Source organism: Pelodiscus sinensis, unplaced genomic scaffold (assembly GCF_049634645.1).
Source record: "Pelodiscus sinensis isolate JC-2024 unplaced genomic scaffold, ASM4963464v1 ctg69, whole genome shotgun sequence".
In the NCBI taxonomy this organism is placed as follows: domain Eukaryota; kingdom Metazoa; phylum Chordata; order Testudines; family Trionychidae; genus Pelodiscus; species Pelodiscus sinensis.
In genome coordinates this window covers 346,482-366,900 of record NW_027465915.1, presented here as the reverse complement: position 1 = coordinate 366,900, position 20,419 = coordinate 346,482, and the positions used below count along the sequence as shown (strand labels likewise).

General features: G+C 48.6%; 1 protein-coding gene across 1 annotated transcript in view; it reads left to right on the top strand.

Annotated features, from left to right (window-relative positions):
• The window catches only part of PLXNB1 (plexin B1), a 288,895-nt gene that overhangs the window by 164,330 nt on the left and 104,146 nt on the right, over nucleotides 1-20,419 (top strand). The window contains exons 6-9 of the mRNA XM_075916670.1: nucleotides 8,945-9,127; nucleotides 14,173-14,301; nucleotides 18,554-18,654; nucleotides 19,597-19,729. Coding sequence (XP_075772785.1) covers nucleotides 8,945-9,127; nucleotides 14,173-14,301; nucleotides 18,554-18,654; nucleotides 19,597-19,729 — 546 coding nt within the window. The remainder of the gene's footprint in view (nucleotides 1-8,944; nucleotides 9,128-14,172; nucleotides 14,302-18,553; nucleotides 18,655-19,596; nucleotides 19,730-20,419) is intronic.

Genomic DNA, 20,419 nt, shown 5'->3' with positions numbered 1-20,419 from the left:
TTGCTGTCAGTACAAAAGCCTCTGCCCCTTCTGTGGAGAGGAACAAATATTCTTCTTTGAGATGTGTGTCCCCGTGGGTGCTCTATTCTAGTGTGCTGGTGTGTCTTTGCTCCGGCGCCCAGAGATATTTTTTCTAGCAGTGCCCTAGCATGCTATGCATGCGCAGTGGTGTCTCCTTGTGCTGTGGGTGTCTATTGGTTGCACACGCAGGATGTCAGTTCTTTCTCTATCGTCCTCACCAGAAGACAGAGCTCCCCTTCAGTCTCCCTTTCTTCATCTTAATTAACGAAAAAAAGATCCAAGTTCATCAGTTTTTCTTGTTCTCAGAGTTTTTCAACCTTTTCCCTTTGTTTTTTTGTCAACAAAATAAAAACATTAAAAAAACCCAACCATTTCGTTCTCCTGTATTTTACCCTGCCTCAACATGCCTGGCTCACTAGGCTTCAAGGGATGCGACTTATGTTGAGATGCCATGCCTGCTTCTGGGCATTTCTCCTGCATTAAGTGCCTTGGGCAGTGGTTCTCAGTGTGGTCCATGGACCACTAGTGGCCCGCGGCTTGAGTTCAGCCCCTCCTACTTCCCCACGCATCTGGGAACTCGCGCCGGCTTCGTGCGCAGAGGGAAGGAAGTGCAAAGGCGAGGGGGATTTCCTCTCTCCTAGAGCGGGTGGGTGAGGACGGGACTCAAACAGGGAGAGGCTACAAGTGGGGCCCAGTACGGGGGTTTCCAGCCACTTGGGGAAGGGGAGGCCGGGGTCAGGAGCAGGAAGGATTTCCCTGAACTGCTCAGTGGGTTTCACTCTGGCAGTGCAGGGCTCAGCTCAGGTCTCTCCCTTCAGCTCATTAAGGGACATGGTGTGGGGAGGAGATGGGGAAATGCAAAGGGGCTCCAGCACTGGCTGGGCCATGCAGGAGGCAAAAGCTGAGGCAGGAGCGCCGCGTGTGTGTGGCTCAGTGCAGCCAGCGAGCTCGGGGCAGGCTCTCGCTGCCCATTCCCCTTTCTCCGACGGGCACAGCGAGTGGGCTGCAGCCCTGGGCTTGCCAACAGCGCTCGGCAGGGGGCTGGAAAGTTTCCACTCCCTTTGCTTTGCAATTTGGATTCCTTTGTACATGCTGGCTGGTGGGAAGGGGGAGCCTCCTTCTCGCAGAAAGGCAGCGAGGGATGGTGGCTGAGGGAGGGATGCACCCGGTTATTTGCAAACTCTGGTGCATTTCCCAGGGGCAGCTCCCCACGCCGCAGGCTCGACCTGGAGTTTGCAGCAATGCAAGGGAGCGAGCCTCCCAGACGGGGCAGGCAGGACGGAACTGACCTCTGCGCTGCGGAGTAGCCGCACCGGGGAGCCGCGAGACCCTGGGCTTTCCCCAGCCGGGTTACTCCTGGGGACAGCAGCGCATCCCGGCCCCTGCACCCAGGGCTCGCCTTTCAGCCAGGTGAGCTCAGCGTAGCGCCAGGGCTGTGCCTGACCCTTAGGAAAGGGCCCCTGGAGCCACTCTGAAGCTGCAATGGCCAAAGGAGGCAGGGGAGGGGAGGCAGCGAGATTCCTGATTGACCTGGGGTTGGTTCTGCTTGGAGCAGGGGATGGGACCAGAAGGCCTCCTAGGGTCTGTTCCAAACCCTCCTCTCCTACGGTTCTATGTCTGAGAGGCTGGAGTGGCTGCTTCTCCCTTCCGTGTGGGGAGAAGGAGGGGCTGAGCTTCCCCCCCCACACACTGGGGGAATTGCAGTGCAATAACACACTACTGGGAAGCAATGGGAGCAGTGAGGGACGGTCCTTGGGAGCAACGGGAGTGTGAAGCCAGGTAAGTACCCCCCATACCCAAACCCCGGCGCCCCAATCCCCCTCACTCATCCCCCTCCAATACCCTGCACACCCAGCTTGCTCCTACAGTCTTCCTCCTGGCTAGATACCCTACTCCCAGCCTGCTTCTGCACCCTATCTCCCACCCCTACCTCGCACACTCACCCCTCCTCCACCTTACCTCCCGCACAGACCCTGCACCCCCGTCTCTATCCCACTCGCTGGCAGCCCTGTCCTGCACACTGAACCCCTAATATTTGTCCCCACCCCAGAGCCTAAAGAGGTCCTCAAAATCCACCAACTCCAGAAATGTAAATCTGGCCTATGGGAAGCCCTGAACCTCACTCCTCCTTGTCCCTTCTCCTCACCTCATTGCGACCGGAGTGCCTGAGGAGTGAGGTGTCTCAGTTGGGGGCCACGTCAGTGAGGGCTGGAGCTTTTGGAAGGTTTTTTTTTTTTTTTTTTTTGCTTCAAGTAATGTCCCCATGGGTGCCTCACTGTTGTTCTGGTGCTGCAGATCAGAGTTTTCACTAGCAGTAATCAGCCGGAGCGCCCATGCGTGGTGGGCGCCTCATGTGGTTCATGCTTTTCTGCTCACCCACCCTTCTTTGCTGCCCTCGGTCGCAGATGGAGCGAGGTCTTCTCAGGAATTCTAGTCAGAGATAAAAATTTAGTTGTTAGTTAGTCCTTTGAGTTGTAGGTGTTTTTCCAGTTAATTAGTTATGGTAGTTGTAGAATTAGGTGGTCAATTGTTCTATTTATTTAAAAAAAAAAAAAAAAAAAAAAAGTTGCCATCGGCCGTTTGTACACCGTAACTCTTTCTTTTACACTATAGGTTTGGAATTTTTTAGGAAAAAGCTACGCAAATTGCGAAGCTCAATTTGCATTGCTTTTATCTAATTGCTTTTCCAGAACAGGTTTTTCTGTCATTTGGCCCTGTCTAGATGGGGCCAGATGGCGGAAAAGCCTCCCCTTTCGGTGGAGCCCTTATCCTTCGTAGAACGAGGTATACAGGAGTCCCCAAAAGAGCGCATTTGCTCTGCCGCAAAAAAAAGCGGAAGATGAAATGTGGTCCTTGAACGTGGCAGTGTAGACGTACCCTAAGAGATAAAATAGGAGGAACAAGAAAAGATAAACAAGACTCTTCACAATGCCAGGCTCTCCGGGCTTCAAAAAGTGCAATACTTGTCACAAGCCCATGCCGGCGTCTGATGGACACTCTTGGAGAGATACATGTGCCTCAAAAATGTTCGCATTCCTCCAAGCTGACAGAGAGAGCGTGCTGAGATTGGGAGATGCAGTTTGCATATGTTCCTATTCTACAAAGCCATCAGACTCTGTACAGTCTTGGTCAGACCCTGTCAGGGCTGAAAAGCGGAGAGCCACCTCCCCAAACTCACGCCACACTAAGAAATGTGCTTTGCCTGCACGCTTCCTCCCACTGACTTTGACAAGTCAGGTTAGCACAGGAGACAAACCTGGAACATCTGGCACTGCAGTTTCGCAGTCTAAAGCTGCCCCGGAACCGAAAGCGTGGCACAGAACATCATCGGTGCTGATAGCAGAGATGTCATGTAATTGCTTGGCACTGGCACCGCCAACCACAGCACCACAAACATCAGCAACAGTGCAGCTCTCTACCCCAGTGCCTCGTGCACCAGTCAAGCCACTGACACTGGCATAAGCCTTCCAAAAATCGAATAGGGCCCGGGACATTAGTCCAGAACCACTGACTTTTCCCCCAGCACCATGGTCCCTGTCGCTGGCATGGCTGACACAGTTCCGCAACGTGCAGGAACCACGTGTGACCCCCATGCATAAAGGAGACATCACAGATCAGTCTTCTTGCTATCATACATCTCTACACTGTGTCCATTGGAGACACATGTCCATATCTCATTCTCTGTCTTCCATGGATTCTATCATAGAGACCATAGAAGTGTTTTCTCCTCAAATCACTCCTCCCCTATAGGCATCATAGACACGGATACTACTGCGACCATCCACCACACTGGATGGCATGTTACCATTACTGACAGCCCACGTTCTCTAGGCACTGTTCACCTTGCTGTCTCAGGTCTTCTTTCAGACACAGCTCGACCATTTCTTCTACGCTCTCACGTAGACACTGTGTGGCACCAGGAATTCTGACCTTCCTCCTCTGCCACAACAGTCCAAACTGGAAGAGGGGCAACTATCAGAACTGGAAGAGCAACAGCCTGATGTTTCCTCCATGGGCCAGTTCTCTTTGTCCCTGGACGAAACAGTCTATTGTTGCTGCAGGGCTCAGCCTTGGGACGGACAGTGCTCTTGACTCACCTAGAGTGGAGCACCCATGGGGACATCACTTGAAGAAAAAAAGAGAGTTACTCGCCCTGTACAGTAACAGGAGTTTTTCAAGATGTGTGTCCCTGTGGATGCTCCACTACCCTCCCTCCTCCCCTACTTTGGAGTTTCTTTGGGGTTATATCTAAGGTAGGGTACGTCTACACTAGCCCCCTAGTTTGATCTAGGGAGGCTAATGAGGGTGACTGAAATTGCAAATGAAGCGCGGGATTTAAATATCCCGAGCTTCGTTAGCATGTTCCCGGCCGGTCGCCATTTTAGAAATTGACTAGCCCAAAGTAACTGCCCACGTCTACACGTGGCAGTAAAACGGGATTCTGAATTAAAGCCCTAAATCGAATTAGCTGGTAAACTTCATTGCAGGAGGAATAACAGCTAATTCGAGTCAGGGTTTTAATTCAGAATCCTGTTTCACTGCCACGTGTAGACGTGGGCAGTTACTTCGGGCTAGTCAATTTCTAAAATGGTGACCGGCCGGGAACATGCTAATGAAGCTCAGGATATTTAAATCCCGCGCTTCATTTGCAATTACGGTCGCCCTCATTAGCCTCCCTAGATCGAACTAGTGGTCTAGTGTAGGCATACCCGTAGAGAAGGAATGGAGATGCTATGCTATGCACGCAACTAATGGATGCCAACAGCACAAGGAGACATCAGTGTGCATGTGCAGCATGGCAGGGCACTGCTAGAAAAAATCTCCGGTTGCCAGAGTGAGGACGCACCAGCACCTAGTGTGGAGCACCTCCGGGGACGTGCATCTCGAATAACTCCCATTACTGCACAAAGTGAGTAACTCTCTTTTATGGTCCATTAGCTGTACTGTAGTTACATAGTTACTCCCTCACATAATCCCTGCAATGCACTGATACTGATAGGAAGTTTATGCAAACATCAACTCCTTGAGCCCCTAGTACAATGCTGTGATGGAAAAAACCTAATGTGGTCCTTGGATGCATAAATAGGGGAATCTTGAGTAATAATAGGGGATTATATTACCGCTATACTTGTCCCCCCCTAGTGCCACAATGGCTGAAAAGTCCAAGTCTTTTAAATCTCTTCTCATATGGGACCCGTTCCAAACCCCAATCACTTTTGTTGCTGCTTTTCTGAACCTTTTCCAGTGCCAGTATCTCTTTTTTGAGGTGAGGCAACCACATCTGTACTCAGTATTCAAGATGTGGGCGTCCCATGGTTTTATATAGAGTCAATAAGATATTTTCTGTCTTATTGTCTATCCCTTTTTTTAATGACTCCTAACATTCTATTTGCTTTTTTCACTACTGCTGCACACAGTGGATGTTTTCAGAGAACTGTCCACAATGACTCCAAGATCTCTCTCTTGAGTAGCTATAGCTAAATTAGTCACCATCATTTTGTATGTATAGTTGGGATTATTTTTTCCAATGTGCATTACTTTACATTTATCCACATTAAATTTCAGTTGCCACTTTCTTGCCCAGTCACTTAGCTTGGTGAGATCTTTTTGAAGCTCTTCACAGACTGCTTTGGTCTTAGCTATCTTGAGCAGTTTCGTTTCATCGTCAAATTTTGCTACCTCACTGTTTACCCCTTTCTCTACATCATTTATAAATAAGTTGAACAGGATTGATCCCAGGACACATCCTTGAGGGACTCCACTAGTTACCTCTCTCTGCTCTGAAAACTGACCATTAATTCCTACCCTTTGTTTCCTGTCTTTTAACCAGTTATCGGTCCATGAAAGGACCTTCCCTCTTATCCCATGATAACTTACTTTACTTAAGAGCCTTTGGTGAGGTACCTTATCAAAGGCTTTTTGGAAATCTAAGTATAGTACATCCACTGGATTCCTTTTGTCCACATGCATGTCCTCCAAGAACTCTAGCAGATGAGTATGGCATGATTTCTCTTTACAGAAACCATGTTGACTTATCCCCAACAAATTATGTTCATCTATGTGTCTGACCATTTTATTCTTTATTATAGTTTCATCTAATTTGCCCAGTACCGACATTAGACTTACCAGCCTGTAATTGCCAGGATCACCTCTAGAGCCCTTTTTAAATATTAGTTATCTTCCAGTCATTAGGTATGGAAGTCAATTTAAAGGATAGGTTACAAACCATAGGGTATGTCTACACTTGCACCCTCTTTCGAGAGAGGGATGCAAATGAAGACATTCGAAATTGCAAATGAAGCTGGGATTTAAATATCCGACGCTTCATTTGCATATTTGCGTTATGGTGCTATTTCAAAATAGCACTATTTCGGAATAACAGACGCTGTTAAGACGCGGTTATTTCAAGAGAAAACCCTTCTCTCGAAATAAACTTTATTCCTCATACAATGAGGTTTACCAGTTATTTCGAGAGAAGGGTTTTCACAGCGTCTTAACAGCGTCTGTTATTTCAAAATAGCACCATAACACAAATATGCAAATGAAGCGTGGGATATTTAAATTCCAGCTTCATTTGCAATTTCGAATGTCTTCATTTACATCCTTCTCCCAAAAGAAGGTGCAAGTGTAGACATACCCATAGTTACTACTTCTACAATTTCCCATTTGAGTTCTTTCAGAACTTTTGGGTGAATGCCAACCGGTCCTGGTGACTTGTTACTGTTAAATTTATCAGTTTGTTCCAAAACCTCTTCTAATGACACCTCACTTTGGGACAAATCCTCAGATTTGTCACTAAAAAGAATGGCCCAGGTTTGGAAATCTCCCCAGTATCCTCAGCTGTGAAGACCGAAGTAAAGATTTCATTTAGTTTCTCTGCCATGACCTTATCGCCTCTGAGTGCTCGTTTAGCATCTTGATCGTGCAAGGGTTGTTTAGCTGGCTTCTTGCTTTCTGATGTACTTAAAAAACATTTTGCTATTACTTTTTGAGTTTTTGGCTAGCTGTTCTTCAAACTCCTTTTTGGCTTTTCTTATTATATTTTTACACTTAATTTGACAAAGTTTATGCTCCTTTCTAATTTCCTCATTAGGATTTGACTCCCACTTTTTAAAAGATGTCTTGTTATCTCTCTCTGCTTCTTTTACTTGGTGGGTAAGCCACGGTAGCACTTGTTTAGTTCTCTAACTATGTGTTTTCATTTGGGGTATATATGGGTATGTCTACACTACCCTCCTAGTTCGAACTAGGAGGGTAATGTATGCATACCGCACTTGCTAATGAAGCCCGGGATTTGAATTTCCCGGGCTTCATTAGCATAAGCGGGGAGCCGCCATTTTTAAATCCCCGCTGCTTCGAACCCCGTGTAGCGCGGCTACACGGGGCTCGAACTAGGTAGTTCGGACTAGGGTGCCTATTCCGAACTACCGGTACACCTCGTTTCACGAGGAGTACCGGTAGTTCGGAATAGGACCCTAGTCCGAACTACCTAGTTCGAGCCCCGTGTAGCCGCGCTACACGGGGTTCGAAGCAGCGGGGATTTAAAAATGGCGGCTCCCCGCTTATGCTAATGAAGCCCGGGAAATTCAAATCCCGGGCTTCATTAGCAAGTGCGGTATGCATACATTACCCCGCTAGTTCGAACTAGCGGGGTAGTGTAGACATACCCTATTTAAGTTGGGCCTCTGTTATGGTGTCTTTGAAAAGTTTCCATGTAGCTTTTAGAGATTTTACTTTTGTCACTATACCTCTTAATTTCTGTTTAACTAACTTCCTCATTTTTGTGTAGTTCCCCTTTCTGAAATTAAGTGCTACAGTGTTGGGCTGCTGAGGGGTTTTTCCCACCACAGGGAGGTTAACTTTTATTACATTGTGGTCACTATTTCCAAGTGCTCCAGTTATAATTACGTCTTGAACCAGATCCTGCTCTCCATTTAAGACTCCCCTATCCTAGGAGACTGTCTTGGTTACGACAATCTTTCATCTCAGTGAGCTGCCAGAGAGCAACTCATGCGGCGCACTTACCCATGACTTATCTCAAAACCAACCCAGGAAATTCAGAGTAAAGGTTACAGTTAGGCCTGGACTATACTTAAAATTTAGATCAAAATAGATGCATCGCTCAAGTTGTGGAACCAGGCCCCCCCCCCCTCCCCCAGTAGCTATTCAGACCTACTGCCCAATATAGATGCAACTAGGTAGTTGGAAGAATGCTTTAACTGATGTTGCTACCATCACTTGCTGAGGTGGGAAGAAGGGAAAAGTTCCTTCTGTTGGTGTAGACTGCATTATGCCAGTACAGCTACAGTGCCACAGCTTGACTACTACAGTCCCCGTAGTGTAAAATCAAAAAAGAAAGCGATGTACAATTGGGGCATTCAAACAACCTTCACTCTTCCTTGCAGTGATTCCAAGAGAGGACCCATGTATGAAATAAGTCTTTCAGAAATCAGTTTAATCTAACCCTACCTAAAGGAATGAAAGCATAGCTTCCCCAGGGAATACAGGCTTCAGAAATGACTCAATAAAAATTCCCCTCTGCTGAATTTCCAGCTTTTAGGTGTGTGTGTCAAGTATCCACCTAAGCCACAGGGCCATGTGGTAGGAAACCTGGATTCTTCTGCAAGGAAGTAAAGTACTTGCAGCAACCCACTGGCAGAGGAGGGGAGCGATGTCTCCTCTTGGCCTCACACTGTCACTAACTCACAGTCAGGTCTTAGGTGACCCCTCTCACCTTGCTTGGGAAAGCGGGACCAATCCTGATCTGCCTCTGAGGGGATTGGAGGGCGAGTTAATTTGTGTGTGGGATGTACTTTGAGAAGTCGGGATGGAAACGATACCGAGTGCATAGAAATAACAGATGTTAAAGACCTTGGTTTCCTTTTTAGAATGGTTTTTCCTTTCTTCTCTTCTCCCCACAAAGGACACACTGGACGCATATCCCTGTGGCTCAGACCACACCCCCAGTCCCATGGCCAGTCGGGTGCCTCTTGAAACAGCCCCCATCCTGGAGAAGAGGGAGGCCCGTCTGACTGCTGTGGCTGTGAATGTGGAAGATGGCCACACCATTGCTTTTCTGGGGGACAGCAGAGGCCAACTGCACAAGGTAGGAGTTGGTTTGAACAAGCAGCATAAGAAAAAGGCAATACTGGTGAGGAGTGGGGTAGGTTGATGTATGCTGGAGTCCTAGAAACAGATGTTGCAGAAGTCTAGAAGTGGTAGAAACTCTCTCGAAATGGGGAAGGAGCCGAGTTACATACTGGGAGAGGGGAGGAATGTCATAGGAGGGCACACAGGAGAGCAGAGGGAGCTAGCAGTGGTTGAAAGAGGTAGGAGGATGATAGTGAGAGCTGGGGGAGACTCAAAAGGAAGCCGGAATAACTCCCTGTAGAGTCCCCCCCCCCCCCCCCCGTCTGCCTTTCCCTTACGTTTGCCTAGCTTGGGATTTTGCTGCCGGAGCTGTTTCTCTACTTAGCTCCTAACATCACCTAGGTCCAGTTCCACCCTGGACTCCCAGTAGACCTGGTCCCTGAGCACTCTTGCCCCATCTAGCTATAGTCTCCTGGGCTCCCTCTGTGCTGACCCACGGGAGTGCCTCCTGCTGGGCCCGGCCTCTTCAGGCTTGGAGGAATCGAGAGAGGGGTGCGGAGGGAAGCCCCTGACCTAGGACAAGAGCCCTCCACCAGCACTGGCACTGGAGCCCCACTCAGCTGGTTTGTCCCTGGATTTGGAAAAGACTGCCAGGAATTGTCATTTCAGAGGTAGAGCTGTGCAGCCACTCCTGGCCATTATCTTGACAAGCCCACGTGAGGGCACTGACTTGTCCTGCCTCCCTGGGATTTGTCTCTCACCTGCCACTCTCTGTCCTGCCCATTCATTGCTCCAGAGGGGTCTCTGTAGGGCAGCAGCACCGCCTGGCGGCTCGTTCTCAGACTCTGCATGCTCTCAATTCAGAATAGGTAAGGCTACAAGTTAGAGACGGGTGTGTTGAGTAAAATCAATAGTCGGGTCACGCATCATGGACAGAAATTCATGGGTCATGACTTGTACTATTAACACCCCTCACTACATCTTAGCTTGGGGGGAGCTGATGCTTGGGGAGGAGGAGTGGTGGAGGAGGCTGCTGCTAGAGGGCTTCCAGTGGGCTGATGCTGTGAGGGAAGGTGCTGGAGCTGCTGAGCAGTGGCTGCTTCAGCCACCCCCCAGGGCCACCAACCCACTGATGCTCTGGTCACCTCCAGGACTAGCCACACCAGCATCTATTCGGGCAGTGCTCAGGGCCAGCTGCCTGGGGCCGCCTGAGCAGCAGCTGCCCATAGGCTATTCTAGCAGTGGCCAGCATGACTGTTACTGGCGTCAGCCACAGTGGCCACTGAACAAGTCTCAGAGGTCACAGAGTCTGTAATTCCTGCAACCTCCAAGACTGATTTATAGTCCTAAAAATAAGCAAAACCGTGTATGCAGCTCTGTGTTTGGTTATAACCATCTCTTCGCCAGTGCTAGTGCTCATAGATAAGTCTTATCAGCTGCACTCTATTCTTGTTTGAAATCTCTTATTTTGGCATCCATCTCTATGCTTGCAAGTGAGTGTTTGAGTCTGCCATATAAATAGCCAGATTTGTAACACAAAGAAAAAGCCTTCTACCCTGGGCCTTTGGACTGAATCTAAACACAATTACCCTTCCAAATAGGAATGTTAGTGTAGAGCCATTTAAATGATGAACCGGTAAGACTAGGTGTATTGGTTAATTCAAATGACTACAGGCAAACTCCTTTCCCACTGCCTCTGTGTCAGTGTCCCAGTGGTGGGGAGGTGGGAGCTAGTACCTTTGGGAAGCCACCTGCCTCCGCACTGCCTCCCACAGAGGGGAGGAGGGAGCCAGTCCTCGGAGGGAGCCGTCTTAAAAGATGGCTCCCCCACCACCATCCGAACTCTGGACCTTGCAGAGCTGCCTGCCCCCAACCCCTGTGCTGCTGCCTCTGACAGAGAGGTAGTAGCATAGAGGGTGAGTGGGGCAGGTGTGAGCTGGTGCACGTGGGAAGCAGGCTTTCCAGCTGGCTCCCTGCGTGTATAAGCTCCCATGGAACTGCCTGCCTCCCTGCACTGCTGCCTCTCTGTTACAGGCAGCAGTGGGCGGGGACAGGTGGGAGCCTGTAAGTGCAGGGAGATGGCTTTTAAGAGTCACTTGCCTCCCCTTACTGCCTCCCACAAAGGCAGAGGGAGGGGCAGGCAGGAGCAGGTGCTGTGGTGGGAGGGGAGCTGGCTAACACCTGCCGACCCGCCCACCATGCTGTTGCTTCTGTATCAGAGACAACGGTGCCAGGTGGGAAGGAGGGATGCTGGGGCAGCCTCTGTCCACAGGGAGCTTGGGCCCCCTGTGGACAAGGGCTGTTGCTGCCTGTGTATTAGAGGCAGCAGTGTGAAGAGGCAGGCGGGAGCTGGTCTGTGCAGGGAGTCCATTGTTAAACCTGCTCCCCTCATGGATTGGCTCCTCTTGCCACCGTGTGCTGCTGCCTCTGATACACAGGGGCTCCTCAGAGTAGGGCTAAAAGTGCACTGGCTGCCAGCCCCCGCCCCCCCATGTATTTTAATAGCCATGGAACTGCTAAAAATTGTAGCTACACAATTACTAAAAGACACGAACTCCAACATCCCTACTTTACAAAAACGAAACACTTCATTTCCCCCTCGTCGCAGAATAACCAGCCATAGGTATGAAAATAACCTTGCTTAATGCTGGGGTCGTGCTCCTGAAAAATGCTACTTGAAGTGAAGCGATGTTAAGTGAATCCAATTTCCTCATAAGAAGGAATGTAAACAGGGTGTTAGGCTCCAGGAAAATGGTTTTCAGTGCATACCTATACAGGGTCAGTATGGAACAATTTTCAGCAAACAGTTTCATACTGTAGGCAGCACTGATGATTGTGAAGCTTGGTGGAACATTTCCCAAGGAAGTTCTTGCTACTAGCACTCAGCTGAGCCCTCAGGGGCTGTTAATGGAGCCTCCCACTCTAGGGGCAGCATGAACTGCTGGAGGAAACTCAATAGAGGCAGGGCAGAGCCTGCAAACACTTCCCTGCAGAAACTGAACCCACGCTACTCTGCTGGAGTGCACCACTCTCTTCTCCAGACAGCATGTGCACAGCTGCACAGTGCCAAGGAGTGTGTGTGTGAGAGAGAGGGGCAGGCTGAACCCACCTCAAGTACGCTACCCTTTTGAGAACAGAACTGTAGATCATGAAGTTCAGATGCAGGAATCTGTACCTGTGGTATCCTGCCTTGTGGAGCTGGGGTACTGAGTGGGAGGGGTCAGTTAATGGGAGGTGAGACATCCTGACATGAGCACCCCTCTGCTAGCACAGCAAGTAGGAGGCTCTGTGGAGCAGCTCCAAGGCAGAGGACGGAGCAGCATGGTAGTGAGGGGAGGGGCAGCTGCCCAGCCACATACCTTCAAGAGAATTTAGGGGAGCTGATGGGAGGGCCACTGATCCACCCTGCTTCCAAACCCCCACAAGGACAGGCTGTTTTTCCAGAAAATCCTGCTAGTGGTGGACCAAAGCAAGCAGCCAAACCGTGTTGTGAGGGAGCGTTACACAACTGAATGAGCATGTGCTCTAATAGATAAGCAACGTAACATTAACTGGGAAAACGGTAAGTGAGGAGTTAGTGTACCCCAACCCACCCACAAACACCTGTGATCTTTCTTAGGTATATGGCACCTGTTACAGGAGTATCTGAGCAACGGGGAGCTTTTCATAGCCCTTATCCTCACAGTGCTCCAGGGAGATAGTATGATCCTTTCACTCCTTTTACAGATGGGAAACTGAGGCACAGAGCAACTAAGGCTGAGACCCACAAATGACCTACTTCCGAACAATAGATGTTAGAAGCCTGACTTCCTTTGGGAATCTGGGCCCAAATGACATACCCAGGGTCATGCAGGAGTTTGTTCAAGAGTGGGGAATTGATTCTGGCTCTCCTAAGTTCCAGGCTAGTGGGCTGGCTACTGTGCCCTCCTTCATCCCCTATGTGTCTTGTCACAATTGCCCTTGAGTGCATACATGGGCCTGGTAACAGAAAGGGAGGGGTGGGCTGCTCATGTCCAGCTATGGCATGAGAACGGTGGCTGTACGCATCCAGAGCCCCCCCTTAGTTTATCAGTGTGCTGCACGAGGGCACAGCGATGTGCTTTCCCCTTTGCCCAAGCAGAGGATGCTAGTGTCTACTGCAAAGGTGCAGAATTTCATAACTGAAATAGATGGTCCCAATCTCACAGTCCCACGTCGCAAAGAGGAGTCGTTCCCACCAGTGCTGTGGAACGGGAGCCCTATGGCAGCACAGGGCCAGCTGCACCCCCTGAATGCAAATTTGATGGAAAAACAGCCTCAGCTAATACTGCAAATCTTTTCCTCACCATGTCTCCAAATGTTGCCCTGCCTTGTCTCCCCCCCTTGGTGCCACAAGGACCACGATCCCACCCTCTCACCACCAAGCCCACTCCAGATTTTAGCATTCCCAGTAGGTAGCGGTGGTGGATGTGACTGCAGCATGGTCCCTCATGATGGTCACTCCGTGGCTTGATGGCTAGGTCTTTCCACAGCAGGTTTATGATTTCCAGGTACCCATGGCTGACCACCTCCATCCACTCTTCTCTCATGGGACTATCCTAAAAAATCTTGGGGTTTAAGCTCTGCATCAGTCAACAGCTGGATGGGCAATTATTGCTTTGCTAATGCCATTCATTCACTGTCCTCCCATCCATCAGATTGCTTGTTCACTTATTAACTCGTCCATTCATTGTTTGCCTTCCCCTCTGCCTGTTCAGCTGTCTGTCCATCAGCCTCCAACCTGTTTACAAAAGGACACTTTCCCCTTTGCCTGCCCCCATACCTGTCTGCTCATCCACTGATTTGCCTCCTTTCCTCAGTATTGTTACACATGGACACACAGGCCCACCAACTGAGCCGTGCGAGTCCATTGTACTGGGCACCATACAGACACTCAGTAAAGAGACCGTTCCTGCTCCAAAGTGATTACAATCTAGGATATAACACAAAGATACAACAAACAGCAGCTGCCCGCACACCTGTCTGGACACTCACTTCCCTCTTCCCTTTGCCTGCTGCACACTACAATTCTGTCTCTTACAGGTGTACTTAGGAGCAATGGGAGATACTAAGACATATGCTTCTCTAGTCATCCACTTGAACAGCGTGGTGAGCGGAGACCTGCTATTTGACCAGTCACAGCAGCACCTGTACGTCATGACCCAGTCAATGGTGAGAGCAATGAAATCCCTACGACAAAGGAACGAATGCTTCTGGGGCCCTCAGTACTTTTGGTAGAGGAGAAGTGGTGTCTGTAGTCAGCCTTGTGCCGTGGCCTCATGCCATGGCTGTGAAATATGATGGGAACACTGCCATCCCAGAGATTCGTCTCTCAGCACTTGTGCATCCTTGTGCCAGAGTCATGTAGTAGTGTCAGCACTGATGAGTGAACATGAGGATGTCTCTTGATTGCCAACACATCTGTGAATTTGTATTTATGGTGCTACCACCAGCCATTGTCGGAGTCCACGGGCAGCGCTTCAGCCTACTGTGTCCCTCTCTCCAGGGAGAGGAAGAGACCACACCTGGTGGTGACCCCTCTCTCCTCCTTTGCACTTCCTTCCTGTGCTATTTAGCTGCCGTCTCAGCAAATGGGATAATTAGCCCCTTAATTTATCAACCTGCAATGTGATTAAATGTAATGTAATTAAATCTTCCACTCCTCAATCAGGGCTTCTCCATGGCAACCAGTTAGTGCTAAATAACCAGAATAGTGGTCAGCTGCTGGCTCTCAGCACTGTCACAAGGTCCATGAAGCTCTGGAGCCTTCTAATGATTGTGTGCATAGGTGCTGGAGCACCCACAGGGAAAGATTAGTGGGTAATGAGCACCCACCAGCACCAAGATCCTTCCTCCCTCCCACTCCTCTTGTGCGCTGGCAACCCTGCCAGACTACTCCTCTGCCACCCTCCCAGCGCTTCTGGAGCACTGCACACAGCTTATTCATGGCATTCAGGAAGCTCTGGGAGGGCAGGAGAGGTGAGGGCATGGGGTGCACTCGGGAGGAGGAGCGTGAGGACAAGAAGAGTGGGGCAAGAGCATGGATTTGGGGAAGGGCTGGAATAGGGTTGGAGATGGGTGCGGTTTGGGGGAAAGGGTGGAGTGAGAACAGGGTCTGGGGCAGAGCAGGAGAGCTGAGGGGAAGTTGACGCCCATGATGTGTGTATTCGACCAATGGCCCTCAGCCTTTCCAGTTTACTACGTCCTTTTCAGGAGCAGGGTTTGTCTTAAAACCCCAAGTTCCACCTCACTTAAAAACTGCTTGCTTACAAAATCACGCTGAAAATATAAAAGTGTCACAGCACACTGTTACTGATTAGTTGCTGACTGTCTTATTTTTACTATATAATTGTCAACGAAATCAACCGGAATGTAAGTATAGTACTTGCATCGAAGTGGGTACATAGCAGTGTAAAGAAGTAATTACATGAATTGTAGTTTGTACTGATATTGCTAATGGTTTTTATGTAGCCTGTTGTAAAACTAGATAACTATCTAACCTCTGGAAGGCCTCTTTGTACACCTAGGAGTAATATGTACCCTTGGGTGAGATCCACTCTATTACATCCCACTAAGTGAGAGCAGGCCAATCTCCTGGTTCAAAACCCAGAGGACTTGTGAGGTGGACTAGAGAGAAGCAGGGAGCTGTATTTCACTGAAAATGTGGCGTGTGCCTTCAGTTTGCAATGGTGAACTAGAAGATGGGGCTCTTGTGCAATAGAAGGCTAATAACTAGTTTTGTTCATCAGGTCTCCTATCTGTGAGTTAGGGGAATAAAGAAGAGGAGTTGGGATCAGATGTTGGCACCTGAAAATGATTCCCACAGCAGGAATAGTTGCAATCTATTCAGGAAGGAGGGATCAGGAAAGCAAAGCTTGGTGGCAAATCTGTCTTCAGAAGTGAGAAGTTCAGTGTAATCAGATGAGGGCCAAAGATACAAGGAATGAAAACTAAATGAGATACTTCCGTGAGCACCGGCTGCAGCCTTGCTGCCTGCCCACCCTCATGCAATCCTAGGCTAGAGCAACTTTTGAGGTGCTTGCAACAGCAGGGTATTGATACTTGTTGGATGAAAAATCCATCTAATCGTGGCTTATGTTAGGAAGAGTCCAGTTTATTGAGCTAGAAAGTAAAATGCCCGACCAAAGGAGAAGTTGACTAGTGTGATTGCTTACCAGTAGGAAAGAATTGACAGCATATGTGAATATGCTGGGAAAGGCTGACACTAGTAAGCACAGCAGTATAAGGCAACTGGACGTGAGGAAAGCGTATTTTGAGGAATTAAGACGCAAAGCTTGGGAGAAGGTATTGAAGTCCATGAGTGCAGGCAAGGTGGAGAACCCTAAATAAACCCAATGAAAACACAAGAAGCAACGATTCCTGTGATGTTGAAGAATACCAATAAGAAGATGTAGCTAATGTGCCTTCATAAGGAACTGGGCCAGAAAGATGAGGGTAAAAATGTGAACCGAATAGAATGCATCATTCTGAAATTGTGCAGGGGAAGATCTGGGCACCCAAATCAAAATAATTGAATACTGCCAAAGATGGTGAGCAGCATCCTAATGTACTGTGGACACCAATACGTGATGGAGAGCAGGCCCAAAAGTGTCCCCTCAGCTTTGTTGCCCAGATGGTGGGGGACTTGATCGCACCCACTTATTTACATTGGGTGTCTTCAGCCAGGACCCCAGCTCCTTTCCTCTGAAGTTCCAGGAGTCCACCAGCAGACTCTTGCTTCGGGCACTCCTGCTCTCTTCCCTCCAGCGACCTTCAGATTCCTCCCTTTTAAAGATCTTTTCCAAATGGAACTCATGGGTCTGAAGGGGTGGGGACAGCCCTGCCCCTAGGACCTCTCTGTCACTTTCCAGCTAGTGTGGGGAATATACACCTCATCACAAGGCCCATTAATAATTACAGCCTCTTCCTGACTTACGAACCGGTTACGGACCAAGCAATTGGTTGTAATTCGGTTAGTTCGTAAGTCGGACCCCATTGAGTTACATGCGACTGCGCTGTTCGTAAGCGCGGATCGCATTCGTAACTCGGGGTCCACCATTTACGACAGCTTTGGTCGTAACTGCAAACGGTCGTAAGTCGACCGTTCGCAACTCGGGGACCGGCTGTATTGCAAAATGGCAGAGAAACTGCCTGGGTTTTAAAAATCTCTTTAACGAGAAAATAGGGCAGTTATGAAATACTTGTCCACAGAGCTGCAGACAAGAGGCTGAAACTAGCTATTAGAGCGATACAATAATACAGAGGTGTTCATTAAAAGAAAGCTCAGCTCGTCTATCTGGAGCCCCTAACATGATACAATGCAGTTCATCAGTGCCTGTTGTATAGGGTTTCTCAGCCAGTTTTCAGTCCATCTGGGTAGTGACCTATCCAAAATGCTTGTGAGACAGATTTAATAAGATGCTGTGACAGCTGCCTTGTTAACTTGTGGCTGTACCAGGGCTGGGCAATAAAATGGCAGCAGTTCTCTAGGGATAGGCCTCGGGGGCTGCTGCTGCTACATTTCAGCTCCCGCTGGCTGCAGATCACTGTTCCCAGCCAGTGGGAACAGCAGGAAGTGGTGCAGGCCAGGACACCACTTTCCGCAGCTTCCGTTGATGGGGAACTGTGATCTGTGGCCAGCAAAAGCTGCAATTGCCCATACCTGTGGAGGCACAAGTCAATATAGTGGTATCCTCGCCCCCAGGGGCTAATCCTTGCAAACTGAATCTGGTCCATAGGCTGGTATTTTCCTACCCCTGGTCTATATCTTATCTCCCACATGTATTCCTTCTTATCATTTTGCAATCCAGTCAGAAAAAAAGCAGAGACTCTAAAAGGAACTAGGTAGGGGCTGTGATGGAAACCAGTTGAACATGAACTCCCAGGGCAATGCTCTTTCCAAATGGGTTACTATGATCCTTTAGTGCCATGGTGTCCAACACACGAGCCATTAACACATGTGACTATTTGCCTGGTTCAGTGTGGCTATGGCAGTGGCTATAGCACTAGAGTGGCTACTGCTTCAGAACTGGTTGGACACCACGGCTTCAATGTATAGACAAGGAAATATCAGAAGCAGAGAGATGGCATTGCTTCTGTATATGAACAGCATTTGTGAGCAGACTGGATGATGTGTTCTGGTGTCCATGCATTAAAGAAGTTGTTGAGAAATTGTAGAGGATTCAGAGAAGACCATGACAGGACACTTTGCTCTTCCATTGATATGGGAAATGGCTAGTTTTGAACATAGAGCTCCTATTTCTTTAGTTTCAGATGCTACTGATAGCTAACAGGATGTTGAATGAGCATCAGGTTAGTAGGGTTCATTAGGAAGAGCAGAAGTTCTAGGAATTGTGGGTGGAGTTGCTGGGATTTGAGTTGGAATTTCACTAGATCACTAGATTAATTTGTCTTTCTCTGGCAGGTGGTAAAGGTTCCCATATTAGAATGTTCACAGTACTTGGATTGTGAATCGTGTTTGACACTGAAAGACCCATATTGTGGCTGGTGTGTTCTCCAGGGACGGTGAGATCTGATTACTTCCTCAACAAGGCTCTCCAGAGAGATGATTATTTGAGATTAGCTAGCTAATTTTCTTTTGCTAAATTCTATCAGTTTATTGGGAAACTCCAATAAGGTACAGTATGCAATAATGTTAACTCTATTTGTACATTTATATGATCTCGTGCAACATGCATTTAGACTTTTCTAGCCCTACTTGGAATAATTATGGCTGCTGCATGTGATACATACATCTCCTCTGAGTTCATGCTTTCTTTAATACCTCATCCTTCTATCATATGATTTTGTCTTCCTACACTACCTCCTTGAAAATGCCACCATTAGTTAATAGCTGCTTTTTCGCCTGCACACTCGAGTCAGTTCTGCGCTTATCTCTTCAGTCACCATGGATCACCCATGGATCTCGGTTTGGGTTGCACTCTGACCACAGTAAGGACACTAGTCTGTTCCATGCATCTGACAACCTTCTCCTTTCTCATTCCACCTTTGACACGCTCTCCCAGTCTTTGGGGAAGGGTCCAGCAATGCTGTGAACTTCAGCTCCCATCAGACTTGGTTCTACTTCCACGTGGCTCTCCTTTTCTCTGTTTCTGCTTATGTGGGGCCACGGTGTTCAGTGCAGAGCTCTCTGTTCTGTCCTACATTGCCCCCGGGTTTACTCAACTGAACACTGTAAATATAATTTACAAAATGAAGTTGTGCAGTATCTTGAATACCCAGTGTGGCCAAGAGTCCCATTCATACCCGCTTTGCATTCCCATAGCACTGGCGGGGCTACTGAGACAACATGCCTTAGCTTTTTGTCACTACCATTGCTGGTGTGTCTGGTTTTCCTACAACTCTTGCTGGGAAGAGCCGTGCTCACAGCAGGACTGTAGCCAAAGAATGTGTTCCCTCCTCGGCTTTGAAGAGTACACTAATGGTTTCCTAACTCTCTTTCTCCAGGTGCAGTCGTCGTTCTGAATGCTCCAGGTCCATAGCGAATAAGCAGTGGCTTTGGAGCTTTAATTCTACACAACAGTGTGTGTCCATCCAGTCACTAAGCCCAGCTAATATCAGCAGAGAAGAAAAGAGAAATGTGAGCAGGGACTTTGTACTTAAAACATGGCCTGGGATAAGAAGGGTTGCTTTTTTTTTTCATGCCTTTAAATGGTGGGCCACCTCCATTCTGGAGTAAACAAAGAAATCTCCTATTGACGTCCGTGGCAGATGAATCACTAAGTTTTGAGTTCATCCCGGGTGTGTCTTACCCAGGGTTCTTACATGTAATGATAGCCCCAGAAGGGATGGATTCCAGCATGGCCTTTGTCAAGTCAGATGTCTAGGCATGTATTACTGTGAGAGTGATAAATGTTGGGGAGTTCTTGCTTGCCTTGTGCAGTCTGTGCTTGGCAAGTATATACTTGTCTATAGATTTCTAAAGCTTCATCATGCTGATTATTAAAAGGATAGTAAAAGAAAGTAAAAAGCATCAGCCCATTGCCTGAGCTCTCCTAGAAGAGCCAACGGGATGCTGAGATGTCCCCTGGGTGAGAATTCTGTCAGTGTGGTGGGAACCCAGATTCCATCGAGACCAGGGTTCTCAAATGTCATTACTACGTGATCCCGGGAATGGGATGGAAGCCTAAACCTACCCAAGCCCCACCATCCTGGGACAGGGGGCTAGAGCCCTTAGGATGTCCCATTGCCTCTGGGGTGGGGAGTAGGGGAAGCTGAAGCCCAAGGGCTTCAGCCTCAGTGGGGAGGAGAACATAACCTGAGCCCTGTC